At 37.8% G+C, this 17,588-nt stretch overlaps 1 protein-coding gene across 1 annotated transcript in view; it reads right to left on the bottom strand.

The window, feature by feature from the left end:
* Nucleotides 1–4,236: 4,236 nt before the first annotated feature.
* The window catches only part of LOC102399179 (cytochrome P450 7B1), a 168,594-nt gene continuing 155,242 nt past the window's right edge, over nt 4,237–17,588 (bottom strand). The window contains exon 6 of the mRNA XM_006069065.3: nt 4,237–9,815. Coding sequence (XP_006069127.1) covers nt 9,528–9,815 — 288 coding nt within the window. The 3' untranslated portion in view covers nt 4,237–9,527. The remainder of the gene's footprint in view (nt 9,816–17,588) is intronic.

Genomic DNA, 17,588 nt, shown 5'->3' with positions numbered 1-17,588 from the left:
AAAAAAAAAAAAAAAAAGAAAAACAGTTCTCATTACAGGAGTTCTCTCCCTGCCGGATCTCTGGCTATTCTGATCAGTTGATCTGTGTTTACAAGAACCAGGGTTCTGTAGACGGTGTGAAATAACCAGGTGTCTGTTTCGCCCCAGGGCCAGGGCCAGTGTTTGTGCTGGGGACCCTGAAGGGCAGAAGGAAGGAGGGAGCGGCTTTCCCGAAGGCCAGCCCAGTGTTGCAGACCAAATGATGTCCACAACATGTGCCACTGCGCTGCGCTGCTCCGGCTGCGCCCAGGGAGGGATTTGGGCTCCACAGCAGCAGAGCATCCCTGGACTGGCTGTCGTTCTGGGCCCCTCCTGTGGGGCGCGAGGCCATTCAGCCCCCAAGTTCCTAGGGACAGAAAGGAACTTCGGGGGTTCTGCCTCAACTCTTTAGAGGGAAGGCATTTGGATCGGGGTGTCCCTTGCACCTGCCATGGCCTGGTGAGTTCACCGGAAGATTCCCGGTTTATAAGAAGCGCCTGCAGCCCAGCCAAACCCCGGAATTCTGCGAAAAAGCACCTCAGTTTTAAACCCCAAAGAACCTCATCTCTTCCCAGCCAGGCAAAGAAAATAAGCTCGCTTTCCCTGAAGCCCTATTTTGGTTACATTCTACCACTTTTCCTAAATGGCTCGTTTTAACATAATACAGGAGACTTCTGGACTATTTGCAAAACTATCCACCCCCTAAGTGCTTGTGAGTGTGCATGTAGGACTTTCCTGTCCTTTACTTTATGTCCCCTCCTTCCGACAGTACAGAAACAGAGATTAGGGAGCTTTGGAAGAGAAATGACTGGGCTGGGAAGGCTAGACTGCAAACGGAAAGGGGATTTTGCAGTTACCACCCCCAGACCTAGCTTCCAATATGTGATGGACAAGCCTATTTTAGAAGTCACCAGGACTTCTGATGGGGAGTTGGCTTTAATTATGCACAATGTGATATCATTTTCCCTCCCAGATTGGGAAAGAGTTAATTCTTTCCCAAAGACCATAGTTGCCCTTGTCTTTTCAACCTGATTCAGAGATGCAATAAAATATGAAGCAAATTTATGATCTGTTTCAAGCATTTTATTGCTGTATTTTTAAATTCATATATGCACATATAAGAACTATGATCTGTGAATAATTTGAAATGCTACACTAGAATGATACATTTTAGATAAAACATAACCATATCTTTATATAATTGTCTCAGATTAAAATAAAAAAGAAAAATAGATTTCTAATGTGGACCAAACTGAAAAACTAATGACAGCCATAAACTGCTAACCAACCATAAATTAACATCTTCATCAAATGCTAAAATGGTATCAGTGGTTATATAAAGCAATTATTATTTCTCTTTATAAGTTTTAGAATAAAGTTCAGGGATATTTAAAGGACCCATTATTTACAAATGCTTCCCAATTCGAAAGATTTCATAATTTTATTAGGAGGATGGTTGCAACTCAAATCTGCTATGTTAATAGGGATGTTTAGAGATGAGAATTTAGTTTTAGACATAAAAATGCTTCATGGCCTAACCTCATTCTATGCATTTACTCTGCTCTGGCAATTATTGAAGAACTTGGTGTAAGGATTTCTTTGTTAATATCCTTATATCCTCTTAGAAAATGGAAGACAAATAATTTCTTATTGTGAGTGAGACTGAGATTATGTACCCAAGTGGTTAAAACATTAAAACATGCACTGTCTATTCAAGCTAGTGCAGCTGCATTTGCCACGTATAGTTTCTTTCTGAAGAGCTATGGTCAAAATTCAAGTGCTAAGTGCAGCTTGTCCCCTCCATCTAAGACTTCCATGAAAAAAAAAAAAAAAGATTTTCCTAACCAGGCCTTCACAGAAACATGAATAGCCATGAAGGAGGAAAGGAAATCTATCTATTAAATCTATAAATGTATCAGAAAGCAGGAGCAGTAAATAACTTACATTTTCTACTGCAGAAGCATCAAGCAAATACATTCTTTAAAGTGTAGATTTCTCGAGAAAGTGAAATTAAGAAAAATCTTATTCAACATAGTAAGCTCTTTTTAACAACTTAGAAAAATTATTTTTTTTTATGAAAACAAAACACTGATTTGAATTATGGAGGATCTGGGTGGAACACATACATACTCAAATTACCTCTGCCACTCTGGTGTTACTTCTGTGTGTTGCCCTTCTGTGGATAAACATCTCCAAAGGTCAGGGATTAACTAAGATCTTCAGTTGGCTGAGTCCTGCATTGTTTAGTCTGAGGACTTTGTTTTTAAAAAATGAATACTATTTTTATAGTTTTCCTTGTAAGTCTAAAATTAGTTAAAAATAAAGTTAAAAAAATAACAAATTTTAAAATATATGGAGAAATTACTACTTCCTGTATGCTTTTAGATTTAAAAATTCAAAAGTGATTTCAAATACTTCAAAAATATTCCATCTAGAGTATAAAACTAAGGCATTTATAAAATTTTAAATATATTGGCCAGTTCTTAGAAGTTATGGGATGAAAGTCTATTTCATTTCAACAGTAATTTGAATCTCAAAGACAAAATCATTTACTTAAAAATGTGGGTTGTCATGTAATGATGACATACATTTCATGTGAACAACAATGGTTAGTTCTTAGAAATAAAAGTTATATGGAGTGAACATTCTCTTGCAAACAAGAATCACCAGCTAATATGTGCTTTATAAGTGTTTAAATTTGACCCAATGACAAACTATTAGGTACTAGTACCTTTACCTGTTACTTCCATCACCCTAGCTTCTTCCATAAGCAAAGAATATAAATTGTAAGGGAAATAAAATACCCCATGAGTTTATCTCTAAATATTTACTTTCTAGGTAGTCTGCAGTATATCATGTCTGCTAAGTCACTTCAGTCGTGTCCAACTCTGCGACCCCATAGACGGCAGCCCACCAGGCTCCCCCATCCCTGGGATTCTCCAGGCAAGAACACTGGAGTGGGTTGCCATTTCCTTCTCCAATATCATGTCTCTCCTTATAAAAATGAATACAGTTAGGAATTAAGAACATAAGCTATACCTCAAAAAAATTAACAAAAAACTGTATCACATTTAAAATTATCCAGCATAGCCATTGAGTATTTTTTTTCCTATTCAACTATATTCTGAGTAGAAAATGCACAGTATTACCCACATGACCATGGATAATGCCAGACAGTACTGCAAAATTATTGTTTATTTAGTAAGTGTGTTTTAGAGTAAAACTGAAACCCAAGATGATTATATCATAGATTGGCCATTTAACGACATAATTGACCCTAAGTGTTCAACCATACTGAACTGCCTAGTTCCAATGAACAGAAACACCCTCAGAGTCCAAGGCAGTCCTTTAAAATATGAATGAATTGTTTCTTAGGAAAGCTAAGAGTCCCAGTGAAACACTGTATGTACGGTGACTGAAGGAGCCACATTTCATCAACACTCTTCTGTGTTCTGTGTTTTATTTACAGCTAGCATTTCAGCTCATGAATACACAGAATACTGTCCAAATATTACTCAGCTTCATTCACTATCTGTGGTAAAGTTATCTACAGAAAACAAAGACCACGTCTCTTTTCTGTAGAGAGAAACAGAATCTCTCTCCCATTCTTGTTTTCTTATACATCTCTCCACAGAATCATAGTCTATAATCATAATCTATTATTAAGAACAGCAGCCTAGCAAGGTCAACCTCGTTAAAATAAAGTTAAAAAACTTATTAGTCACTGATACTCTTGTATGTTTTTATTTCCCACATAAATACGTGAAACTATACTGAAAAATGGGCTTCCCCGGTAGCTCAGCAGTAAAGAATCCACCCGCAATGCAGGAGACACAGAGACATGGGTTCGATATCTGGGTTGGGAAGATCCCCTGAAGAAGGAAATGAATGGCAACCCACTCCAGTATTCTTGCTGGGAAACTCCATGGACAGAGGAGCCTGGCAGGCTACAGTCCATCGGGTCGCAAAGAGTTGGACACAACTGAAGTGACTGAGTATACATGCATGCATACTGAAAAATGTTCTGAATGTAAAAATTAATGTTCTTTTACTGAAAATATGAGAAAATAAGAATACATATGTATATGGTGGGAAAGATGAGGGTCTGAGGATCTCCAGACAGCAAAATTATTTCCCAAATCATTTACTAACTGTAATAAAATCTTCTGTCACCCAACATGCTCCTAGTAGGGAAATAAGGAGACAGTCATTCACCTGTGCTTTAAAAGTTAATTTATTGGCTCATTGCATATTAAAAAAAAACACACACATTAAATTGACTTACAAAGCATTTGCATTTCTTACCTAAAATCTTTTCAAGATAATTTGCTTCCTCATAAATCCACCTATATACCATTTTAAAATCAAGAGTATTAAATATTTAAGATTTCTTTTTACAATATAGAGACTCTCCTGCTTAAAAAATACTTTAAAATGTTAAGTGTTGTCAAATTACTCCTTTTAAAAATTGTTCAGTAGAGATTTTCACAAATTAAATTTATCTTACTCAAGAAAATATTATAAACAAGGTAAACATTTAAGCCAAATATTTCCAACACCAATGAACCCTGACTCAGATTAACACTCTGAAATAGAGTAAGTAATAGAAACATTAGAGAGTTTTATGTGATCACCCACTGTAATTTAAAATAATGCTACAGGGAACTTAATCTTGGCTTGCTAACTTTTTCCTAATTGAGCATGTGAATATGAATACCTAATAATGCAATTCGGTAAATAATGGCTTGCAATACTGGCAAATTTAATAGGTTAAATCAGTGTACATTCTCAGGGCATATAATTCTTGTTTTAAAATTATTGATGTTATTTTATACTAAGATCAAAACCTAGATAATTTTTGTGCTTTGACCTTTGAAATTGTTTTAAGATTCCATGGCTCAATTAGAAGGGTTAGTTTATAGGAAGGGCACTCAAATTATTTTTCATAAGAAAATAAACAGAAGCAATCATGCAAATTTTGAGCATAGAAGCTCCTTTGCCTTAGACTTGTGACCCAAACTTCATGATAAAATCGACAAAATATAATGAAGTGTGTCAGGAAGGCCAAACAAGGCAGATAAAAGTTCCCAAATAGGTTGCTTACCAACATTCTTTATTTAGTGACAAATAGCTTTTTCCTGAATATCTTCAGAACATTTAGTTTTTGCTAAATGATGCCTCAGTTGGTCACTGATATAAAATAATACTGCTAGTCATTCATTTTCTTCAATTTGACATTTGGGGGGGGCTGTAAAAATGAAAAGGGTGGGTTTTTCCTATATGTAAAATACAGTTTTTAAAAAATTCTGATGCCTCAGTGACTGTATTTTGTTTTGGACATCTTTAACATATAATCACAATACTGGATGTATATGTTTTGTTGTATCTAATTAGGCACATGTATCTAATTACATTTCTCATTGCAGAACACTAATTTGGAATGAGTGATGGAAGGTCAGTTAGAATGAGTGTTGAATCAGAATTTTAAAACAGTTTTAGGAAGATGAATTTATTACAACTACATTTATAATAAATTAGTTGGGTATATATTGCTTTCTCTAATAAACTGTGTGTTCTTAAAGAGGGTAATCCAGTGCATAGTATCAATCTAAGAGGAAATGCTCAATAAATGTTTGACTGAATAAATGATTAATCATTTAACCAATAACAAAAAATGCTTCCCTTTAACAAATATATACAAACAGTTTTTAATTTAAAAGGCACAGCATTGTCAAAGTATCTCCTTACAACTTTACATTTGGATATTGCATTACACTTTTCAAAATAAGTTCACACATCTTACTATGTTCAATCCTCATAATGAACCCTGGCATCCAAAAGCCGTATTATTTTTATTTTGCAAATATGGAAACACTGAGAGGCAAAGTGACTTGTTGATAATAGTAAATCAATTGTGTCATAGCTAAATTTCATGTCTTTTAACTTATTTCTCTATGACATTTATTGTATTCATAGACAATCTTTAATGACCAGGTTTAAGCCTGTCACAAGACTCCATCCATTGCTTTTATATAACATTTCCACCCTAAGTTCCTTTCACTATAAATTAAGCAGAAATTAGAATGGAATGCTCTTCTGTGCTCTCTCTGCTATAGCAGCACAGCAGTGTGCTACTAAGATGAATTTAACAATCTGGAGGTTTCCACATCAGGCAATATGGTGGAATAGAGGTCCTAGTACAAAACGAATGGGCTCTACTTTGTGGCAGCATGGGATAAAGGTTGCAGCCCAAGAGGGGTGGGGCATGTGTGCATGCATGTGTGTGTGGGTTTAATCCAAGACCTGTGCACAAAGGCAAGAACTTGCAGAGGCAACATCTTCAGTAAGTGACTAGAAAGAAACCTCACTCCACAGAGGACTGGGTATTCTTGCTTATCCCCACAGGGCTGCAATCTGGCTGACTTAGGGCCAGAACCCACCCTATCTATGCAGTTTCCCATGTGTGTGTGCTCAGTGACTTCAGTCACGTCTGACTGTTTGCGACCCGATGGACTGTAGCCTCTGCAGGCAAGAACACTGGAGTGGGTTGCCCTTTCCTTCTCCACCCAGGGATTGAACCCACATCTCCTGTATTGGAGGCAGATTTGTTACCACTGAGCCACTGGGGAAGCCCATGTAGTTTCCCATCCCCTCTCATAATACTCAAGGTGAAATTTTAAATTGATCTGAATTTGATAGTAACAGCAGCCAGGTGAAAGCAAACACAAATTTTCTCTGGAGGTGTGAACTTTAAACTCGGGTCTTAAAAAAAAATTCCAGAGATAAAATTCCAAAGAACGAGTCCACTAAACAAGCAATTCCGAGGAAGAGTTAAAAGAAAAACAAACTACAGGATCAGACCCATAAAACACTGATGATGTGGAAATACCAGATATGAATATAAGTTTCTTAATATATTTTTAAAATGAAAGAAGATATTGAGTGTATGATGAAGGAACAAGATACTATCAAAAATGACCAGGCAGATAGGAGGAACAAAAGAGAATTCTCATATTGAAAATGTAACCACTAAATTTATCAGACTCAGGGGAATTGAAATCTGAAAGCTGACAAATTGATGGCTGGCACCCTGGCTCAGATCAGCTCTGGAGACCCCATAGAAGGGAGAGGGTAGTGAGGATCTGAGTGTGAAACACAAGAAGTCTAGAGCATCTCAGAGAATGAAGGCTGTCACAGACTGTGTGTCTGTGTGTGTGGGTGTAGGGGGGTGGTGCTGACGACAGGGCTTGTGGCAGCCCAGGGCGGAGGGTGGGGCATGCAGTAGTGAGAAGATGGGTGGGGGCAAGAGTTTTAGGTTCTGCTTTGGCCTTTCCCCCAGATTAACTGTCCCACCAACATAGTTTACATCACTGGGTGAATAGAGCACTGAAACATCATGGGTACACATTATGAGATACTATACAGTAGTTAGAAGCAATAGATCAAATACATATAAAGTAATACTTTTAAAGTATAGTGCCTAGTAAAAAATTAAGAAGAATATTATGTATAGAATAGACATTTATGAAAATTAAAAAACACATACACCCAAGATAATAACATATGTTTTATAAAAACACCTACAAATAAAAAGATACATACCAAACACAGAATATTTCCTGATGATGGGGAAGGGTATAATGGTAGGGCTTAGGGATAGAATAGAATGAGTAAATAAAGCCTTGTTTGGCCCAATTATAATTGTGTACCGTGAACTAAGGGGTATAAGGCATGTGATCACTCAATCCTGTGAACCTGAGGTTAAAATAAAAAGACAGAAGAAACAAACCCAATGGATGAGTTAAAGAGTAGAATAAACTGAAAGTGATATAAAGATCCAAAGAAATGGCCTAGAATGTAAATTAGAGATAAAAAAAAATACAAGGGGAAAAGGTCAAACAACATGGACTATAAACAAGATACAGAGCTGAAAGAGGAAATTTTCAAAGAGATAATTGTGAACATTCTACGCTTGATGAAAGACACCATGGCATGCAAGCACAATAAACAGAAACTAAGAGCGTCAAAGACAAAGAGAGCACGTTAAAACTGTCAGAGAAAAGAGGTAGACTACCTACTGAATAATTAAACCGAATGAAGGTTACGCTCTTAACAACATGAGATATCAAAACAGGAAAAAAGGCAAACTCAGGAATGAGGACAAAAAGGAAAGCATCTTCAAATTGGCAAAAACAAAGTTTAGACTGACAGACCTTCACTAAGGAGCATTTAGTGCATGAACTTCAGGAAGGAGAAAAATAGATGCTAGAAAAGCTATTAGGCTACTAAATATGGTTCAGTATTTTATAATGTTATTTTAAAGATAAATTTCCTTTTCAAAAATGAAAGCAAATTTCTGAAATACTAGAAGTTTCAATGAAATAACTAGAAGTTATAACTAGAAGTTCCCATGAAATAACTGGGCTTATTTACCTGCTTTGCCTGCTTATATATGGCATCAGCATTCAAGTTGAATGACAAACCATCATTTGGCAATCTGATATTAGCAATCTTTGAATCATCCAGCCGATGCTGCATTTTGGCATATGGAATTATACTGCATTACATAATGGTGTAATTCAAATACTACAAATCAAATCCCAGTCCAAGAGGTGAGGCATCAAGAACAAATACTGCTGTCTAGTTTCTCAGTTGATATAAATCGAAGCATTCAGGAGAGTTAATTACAACACCGGCATAACCCTTACAGTTTACACTGGAGTCAAATGCTATAATCAATCCTGTAATGATCTCAACATTTACTCCTACAATAAACTTAATACTAATGTCTAGGGCAATTGCTGAATATATAATAGGTTTTGTGTGTTCTTATACTGATAAATCTTACCAGTATCTAACTTGAACATGAGTAGCCTTATATAACAAGAAATTTTGTTTTACTGAGCCACAGTATACAAAGTAATAAAGTACATTTATGGATGATTAAATATTGAAGTGAAGTTGAAGCATTTAATCTACCGCAAACCTCATTTAATGCAAACGTACCCCAGCAATATAGATATTATTGATATTATACTTGAAGGGAAATTTTCATCTAGTGTATCTCGTGGAAATTTAATTTCCTTCTTCTCTGAGAACTTGGAATTTGTTAGACTGTGTCCATTTACAGCATAAATTCCCATTAGTACATAAAGCGTATTTTTACATATTATAGAAGAATTTTTGACTTAACAAAATCCCACAGTGTCAGATCTATTACTGTGAAGGCACACTTACAATGACGTTTGCAAATCACAATATGTAGAAACTTAAAAAAAGCTACTTTAAATTTATTATTATGTTGATTTTGATGTCCATTTTCATGCTACCATCTTTTTTTTATGATGGGTTTTGTGATCAAGTATAGATGGGACTGATCTCAGATCAAATAGAAATTGGCATTTTTAAAAGAAACAAAGCAATTACACTTGAAGAAATTAAAAACAAATAGATGAACTGAGGACATTTAGGTTAGTTTTCTAGATAGATTTCTCTCCTTTCCTTTTAGCTTAAGATTTTATTTTGTACCTAAATAAAACATCAGAGTCTGGGTAAGGAATACCAAACAAAAAGCGGCTATAGTTTAGTTCTAACGGCTTATTATCAATTATTTCTAAATCAAAGTAAGTTAAAAGCACAACCAACAATTGCTTTATTTCAACCATGGCCAAAAATCGGCCTGGACATTTGCTGACTCCCAATCCAAATGGCAAGTGGTAATACTTCAGCTTTTTCCCTCTTTTAAAAAAGGTGGTTTTCTTCTTACCATTTTCTGTAAAACGATCAAATTTAAACTCCTGTAAAGAAGAAAATAGCATGTTAAAACAAAAAATTTCCATGAAAAAGTTTGAGTTCAGTTCACAAGGATGCTAGCTCTCCTTGCCCATCTTAAAAGGTTTCTTTTAATCTAGCAAACGAAAGTTATGACCAACCTAGATAGCATATTCAAAAGCAGAGACATTACTTTGCCAACAACGGTTCGTCTAGTCAAGGCTATGGTTTTTCCTGTGGTCATGTATGGATGTGAGAGTTGGACTGTGAAGAAGGCTGAGCACCAAAGAATTGATGCTTTTGAACTGTGGTGTTGGAGAAGACTCTTGAGAGTCCCATGGACTGCAAGGAGATCCAACCAGTCCATTCTAAAGGAGATCAGCCCTGGGATTTCTTTGGAAGGAATGATGCTAAAGCTGAAACTCCAGTACTTTGGCCACCTCATGCGAAGAGTTGACTCATTGGAAAAGACTCTGATGCTGGGAGGGATTGCGGGCAGGAGGAGAAGGGGACGACAGAGGATGAGATGGCTGGATGGCATCACTGACTCGATGGACGTGAGTCTGAGTGAACTCTGGGAGTTGGTGATGGACAGGGAGGCCTGGCGTGCTGCGATTCATGGGGTCGCAAAGAGTCAGACACGACTGAGTGACCGAACTGAACTGAACTGAAGTGCAAATCAGGTATGAACTTTCAAAAATCTCCAATGTTATTAGACATTTACTCCTCTCATATCAAACAGAAATCCAGACTCTTCTGGACCTCTCTTCACATTTTTTCCTATGCTAAGTATAGAGGCAGTATTTCTGTTTTTGTTATCTAAAGTGGGTCTCGACTTAATGACACCTGAAATACCAAGGCTGGGGGAAAGGGAAGGGCAAGGCCTCCATGGTTACTAGGGAATAGTGAATTCTACTGACCAGAGAGGCTGCTGGAGAAGGCAATGGCACCCCACTCCAGTACTCTTGCCTGGAAAATCCCATGGACGGAGGGGCCTGGTGGGCTGCAGTCCATGGGGTCGCTAGGAGTCGGACACGACTGACTTCACTTTATTTTTTCAATTTCATGCATTGGAGAAGGAAATGGCAACCCACTCCAGTGTTATTGCCTGGAGAATCCCAGAGACAGGGGAGCCTGGTGGGCTGCTGTCTATGGGGTCGCACAGAGTCGGACACGACTGAAGCGACTTAGCAACAGCAGCAGAGAAGCTGCTACAGATGGACAAGTAGGATGAGTTTAGGATTCAGTGCTTATGTTTGGATGAAACAGATATGAAATAATAAGATTCACATTAAGCACTAGAAAAGAAGAGCACTAAGATACAAAGTCTGTCCGGATTGCTTTTTGATGTTTTATTGACTTTCTTCTATGACAGTTCTCTTTAGAATGAGTGTTCCTTGGGTTAACTCTCTTGGTTTCTGATATGTTTTCATAAACAAGTAATATTATTTGTTATAGAAAATTATGGGACTGGTTTATGGAAGGTGTTTGGTCCGCCATCTTAATTTACTCTCAGTTGAGTTTCTGAGAGGACACTGAGCGACCTTATTTCAGCCCATGGTAAATTAAACCATTGATCAGATTAATGCACGTGGCATGCATGACAACGACGAAGTCTGTCCTGTATGCCGTGCTCATTAGCATTAGACCTGCTCAGCACACAACTTTGCCATGAACTATGAAGCCAGAGGCAAAGAAGCAGGTCAGACCGAAGGCATTCAGATTATAGCAAAAACCCCACAGTACACAGATAGATTCTGAATCTATCACAAATGATCTAATTTTCTCACTCAATGCCAATATTCATGTCAGTGAAACCATTTCCTTTAAAAGTATTGGTTTTACCCTCATTTACCTAGGATACTGATTTTGATAACTAATTAAGCTTTTAAAACATGTCTTGGGTAGTTTCTATTCCACCCCTGCCCCCTAAACTTGCAAGCTGATGAGATCATAATGGGAAAATTAATCTGCATCAGAATGCAAGCATATTTTGCCATAGATAGTTCTGGGATGTATCTGAATAGGATCTACCAGTGCTAACCTATAAATACCTGTCCATCCTTGGAGCATGGATAAGGACATTCTCTGTGGACATCGACTTTGTTACTAGAGATGGAATTACAACTTGGCACTGTATCTCAGTAAATCTTTTTTCGTTACTGGAGCCCAGGCCTGCCTGCCTGAGTTCAATACTGCAGCTTCCTCCTTCTCAGTGACCAATCTAAGATCGTGGTCTTCTCAAGAGTTCTTTGCCTAGGCCAAACCACTGGATATCACTTTTACATTTGAAAAGCTCTCACTGCAGTCAGTCTCATAGTTTAAGTCAGAATATACAAAAGGAAAATTTAGCTTGAGTTACGACTTCATAGTATGCTGATATCATAAATAAGCCAGACACTGTTATGGCATCTTTATTTTCTTTTGTATACATGGATATACAGCTGAGAAGCCACAGTGACCAACAAAAAATGCCTAAATCTTCCTTCTCCCCTGCCACCTTCAGCGAGTGCACATGCAACTCCCTCAGACTTCTAGTCAATCAGTAATATCACTTGTCCAATTTTCCATCACCTCCCAGTCAATTTCCTCACAATAAATATCAACGAAATTCCTATTTAGTTGTTTATATTATGGACCAAGGAAGGAAAAGGCCAATTTCTTTTATTCTGTGGCTACCATCAAGCTCAAAGGCAATATGGGCATACACAGCAATTTTTTTTTTTTTGATGTGGACCATTTTCAAAACCTTTATTGAATTTGTTACAATACTGCTTCTGTTTTATGGTGTTTGTTTGTTTGTTTGTTTTGGCCATGAGGCATGTGGGATCTTAGCTCCACAACCAAGGATTGAACCTGCACCCCTTGCATTGGAAGGTGAAGTCTTAACCACTGGACTGCTGGGAAGTCCCCATAAATAGCTTTTTGTGTTAAAATTTCTTTTCAGTCTGTCTTCCTTTGCCAGGACATGGAGAACCTGAGCAGGTTCCATGTTATTAGGAAGGGCTTGTGACAGCTGCTAGAAGAATAGTCTGTTTGTTTTGTGTTTTATTTTTTAATAAAAGAAGGGGTGTAATAGTCTCACTTCAGAGATTCTGAGGTCACAGCAACATAGAACAAAAAGTCAGGAAGCTTGAGATGCCTTGATCTTTGATCAGGAACACGATGAAAATAGGATCCATCACGTGGCAGCACACTGCCATAACAGTTCAGTGCTACACAATTAAGGGACCGTTAAATGCAGTGTTATTCAATGGATGAGAAGAGAACAATCCTGAGAGACAAGCATTAGGCACCGAGATTCCCCACGGCTCCTCTGCTGACTGTCTACTCCTCCACTGGTTGCTCCCCATCATCATTCTTCTGTGTGACCTATTGAGGCACCCATCATGGTGATCATGTTGCTCTGGCCTCTGACTGATTCCAGACAGGGTGTGTGAACCAATCTCTCAGGGCTACAGGTGAAGAGTCTGTGGGGCCATCTGGGAGAATGTCCCTTCTCGTGAAGAAGGAAAAACGTAGTGAAATGGTTCCCCACTCTTCCTACTCTGGATGTGGTTAGATGAGAATAAGATCCCTGCAAGGCTGCAGCGATTCTGTCACCAGGCTGAAGACGAAGCTAACCCACAGGAGATGGCAGAGCCAAGAACTCCCAAGAGATGAGACTCGTCACACTGTCTTATTTATCTCCATATTTTCAAAGTCCCCACCAGAGTGCTATGCACATAGTGAGGTTCTATGTATGTTTGTTGAATTAATGAATAAATACATGACAATAAAGTATATTTTAAAAGCAATCTTCAAGCTTTTGAAGAAAACAGAGATATTGAATGAGTAAATAAAGATGGGGAGAATGAAGAGTAGATGAATATTCAAATAGAAAATGTTTACAAATAGAAAGTGGTATACTATTTAGCGCTAGAAATAAAGATTGGGTAACGATACAATTTCCTGGATAGAGAAGAATTTTGGGTCTGAGTGACTGAGGAACATTGCATAACACCCTAATCTGAGTTCTCCAAATTTTATGTTTAGTTCAAGTCAACAGCTTTTTTTTTTTTTTTTTTAAGCATTTCCAGCATTTGAAGGAAGCACTAAAGTTTAAAAAGGCATAGAGACTTCCCTGGTGGTCAATAGTGGTTAAGACTCCATGCCTCTAATGCAGGGGTGTGGATTTGATCCCTGATTGGAGAACTAAGACCCCACATGCTGTGTGGTGTGGCCATGAAAATATTTTTAAAAAGTAAAAGACATAAAACATAGTCTTGTTGGAGTAGTTATAGGTGTTCATATCCATATGATCAGCTCTTGTAGTCACTCAATTCATCATTTTGGGTTTAGGAATCTGGATTAGATAAAAGATATGACTTTCTAGAAATAAAAACTGTCACTATTTTGAATGTATGACTAAGAGGCTGCACACTTGCCCTGGTTTATAGCCAGACCTCCTGGGAGCAAGATGACTAAGTACAGAGATTTCTTTTTTTATCTCCGTGACTTGGATTCCAATCAGTGGTGCGCTGTGGCCAGTTTGTACCAGTAAGAGAGTACGTACACATCTCTTCCCCACACTGTGTTCAGGGTCTTCACGTTGGTAGCAGGAAATCAGTGAAGATGAGAGTGTTTACACCATGACAATTGACAAAATCAGGGTTTTGCAGAGTGCTGGTTTGCCAGCACTTTGCTGGTTCCAATATGGTAGGAATGCAAGTGCCAGTTCACTAGCGGAGCAGAAATCCTCTCAACACAGAGCATGTGGTTATAAGAACACAGCTGCATCATAAGGACAAATCCCTAAATAATAAGCTCTTACGGACAGGGGCCTTTGATATATCTACATCACCCATTATGCACATCAATGTGCTTTCTGGATAGTAGATGCTTAATACAGGTTTATTTTGTTGAAATGTACTGATGGCACAATCTATATTCCAGTTTGAAAGACACAAAATCACGAGACTGTTTTCACATTTGTCATGATCTGTGTATTTTAATAACAGTGACAATAATCTGAAAAATATTGATGAAACAATTTTTACGGTAATTTAGAATTTTTTCAAGGGCTTTCAAACTCATTTATCATTTTTTAATCCCTGCGCCCCTGAGAAGTAGACTGGGAAGGCTTGTATGACATTAACTCAGAGCTTTGGGGTTGGTAGGGGGTACTCCAATGGCTTTGTAATTACTTTGTTTCACTGTGTCCTTCTTTAGAGGCTATTTGGTTATAGAATATGCATCACCATCTAAAATGTTGGCTCTTTCTTCCTATGGGCCAGCTTCCCTTTATACCTTAGCACCTCCACAGAGAAACCAACCAATACATTTGGTCTTCTCCACAGCTCTACTTTTGGATACTTCATTTTGCCAGAAAAGTAATCATCACCATTTACTAATTACTTGAAAGCCAGTGGCTAGAATTCTGGCTGACAATTGACATAAATTTGAGGAAGCTTCCAGAAAATTTTAAAGGTACCCATTTAAAAAGGTACCCATTCTGAGTTAATTAAGAGATCATCCAGACTTTCTTGGGTGGCATTTAGATGGATAAAGAAGGAAGAAGAAAGAACTGGGAAGGGGGGTAGTTTCCTTTGTTCTCTCCCACTGTTTTAAATTTCACTTGCCAATCTGTTTTCCCACATCAGCATGTGCCACCTGACAGGCTAACATCACAATAAGCTAAGGGACCCACATTTAGGAAAAAATAATTCTCGGTACAGGTTATATGCTGGTAGCTTATAGGCCCAATTAGGTCTCCAAATATTTTTTGTTTAGCCCACATTGTGTTCAGACTTAATTTTTCCAAACATTTAAAATTCTAACTTTCACCCAAAAGTCTGTTTTTGAAGTTTAAAAAACTAATAATAAAAATGACTTGATTACATCAGGTCTATGTGCTTATAAGAACTGAGGGTTGGTTCAGAAGCAGCCAAATGATCTCACATGCCTCTTGAGCAGTCCTTTCACCAGAGTTTTTACCACTCCCAATGGTATTGCAATATTTACACACAAGCCTCCCTATCTATTGGATCTAATTAAGCCCAGGATACATTTGAGTGTGTGGTCTCTGCAGTGATTTAACATTTTAACTGAAGTATAATTTCACTTTCAGAACACTCACCCATCTCAGCACTTCCTATTTGCTTCCTTCTATGGGTACCCTCCTGAGTGCCAGGCACTGAGAAATCAGAGAAGGTTGAGGACAGGGTCTCTCTGCTCCAAGAACTTATAGTATATGGGCACATGAGTAAACAAGTCACTGCAAGATACCGTGGGCTGTGCCCCCTCACACAGACTACACAGGCCAGAGGGAGCAGTGGCAGATTCTCTGAGGAATGATGTGGAAATCAGGGACATTGTCAAAGATGGTGACTAAGAGAGAGTCTTGTGAAGTCAACTGGAGTCTCTCGGTAGACAAGTCAAGAGGGACATTCAACAATAGAGAGATGTGTGAGGAAAGCAGTGCCCTGCTTTTAGAATATTCCAGGGTCTCTTGGGCTTGAACATCCTGAAACCATGCCTCACTGGTTGGGAGGAACCCATCTTCTGCTGAAGATTCTCAGTCTCCACGTTCTCCAAGAATAACTGTACTTATATCTGGAGTTCGTCTTTTCCATGATTTTGGCCTAACAGCTAGTGGTTGTTTTCTGTATCTAAGGAAGGCTAGGTCTTCCTATATCTGTAGGGTACCAAAGTCAGGCAGTGAGGAATATGAGCCTTTGATAAGCTCCTGGGACAATGCTGTCAGTGACAAATAACCAAGGACAGAACTTTCCAGAATTTTCTTCTCTTTTCTTATTCTTGGCACATGATGGTTTTAGGAATGGGCATCTGTTCTATGAGCATCAACAGCATCTACTTATTGCTATCCTAAGTTATTAAGCGCAATAGAAATCAACCCATGAGCCTGAGAAGAGTGAGTGCTCAGTAAACGTCTATAGAATGAATGATTATGTAAGACTTTGCCAAACATATAAAATTGGTTCTGCCCCATACCATTTTTTTTCTGTGCCAGTAGCTATCACATTTCACCATTCCACAACTAATTTCAAGAGAACAATATCACAACAAAAATTAGCTAGTTGATTTTAACATTAGTCAGGCATAACTGACTAAGTTTAAATCTGGTAAATAGTACAGACTGCTCATCAAGTCAAGTTAGAGCTGTCCTAATGATGCTAACTCAGGGTTCACAGTACTGCAATTTTGTTCTTCCCACCAATTTAGTATGAGGCAAACCCTTCTGACTACTATTTATTATGTATAGTTTGGGGGCTGCTATTTAGCATTGTACAGAAAAAACATAATTGAGCACACTTCCAATGTTTACCTTTGATACTGGGTTGACAAAAAATTTTGTTTGGGTTTTTCCATAAGATGTTTAACTTCCTAAAAGTCTAACCCATGAGTCTAACTCATGGGGGTAAGGCTGGGGATACAGACGAGGAGGAGCCCAGAAATTCTTAACGACAGTTGTGGTTGGGTAAACATTTATTATTTGTTGATGACTTGAATGTTGATTTTACTATCATGACATGAATGGTAAATTTAATGACAGTGGAATAATCACAAAATAGAAACACAAAGTGGAAATTAAATGAAAAATTGTAGATAAAAATGAAACTATTTTCAAATTTTAAAGTATTTTTCAAAGATTTTCTATTTACTTGCTGTATTTATTGAACATCTAACTATGTGTGGTTTTTTTTTAATATTTACAAATGTGGAGATGAAGTTTGTTGTTTGCACAATGTTCATTCACTCACTAATACCCAACTTCTGATTTGCCATCATTAGTTAAG

This window comes from Bubalus bubalis, chromosome 15, assembly GCF_019923935.1.
Source record: "Bubalus bubalis isolate 160015118507 breed Murrah chromosome 15, NDDB_SH_1, whole genome shotgun sequence".
Taxonomy (NCBI): Eukaryota; Metazoa; Chordata; class Mammalia; order Artiodactyla; family Bovidae; genus Bubalus; species Bubalus bubalis.
This window is presented reverse-complemented; position numbering and strand designations above follow the sequence as displayed.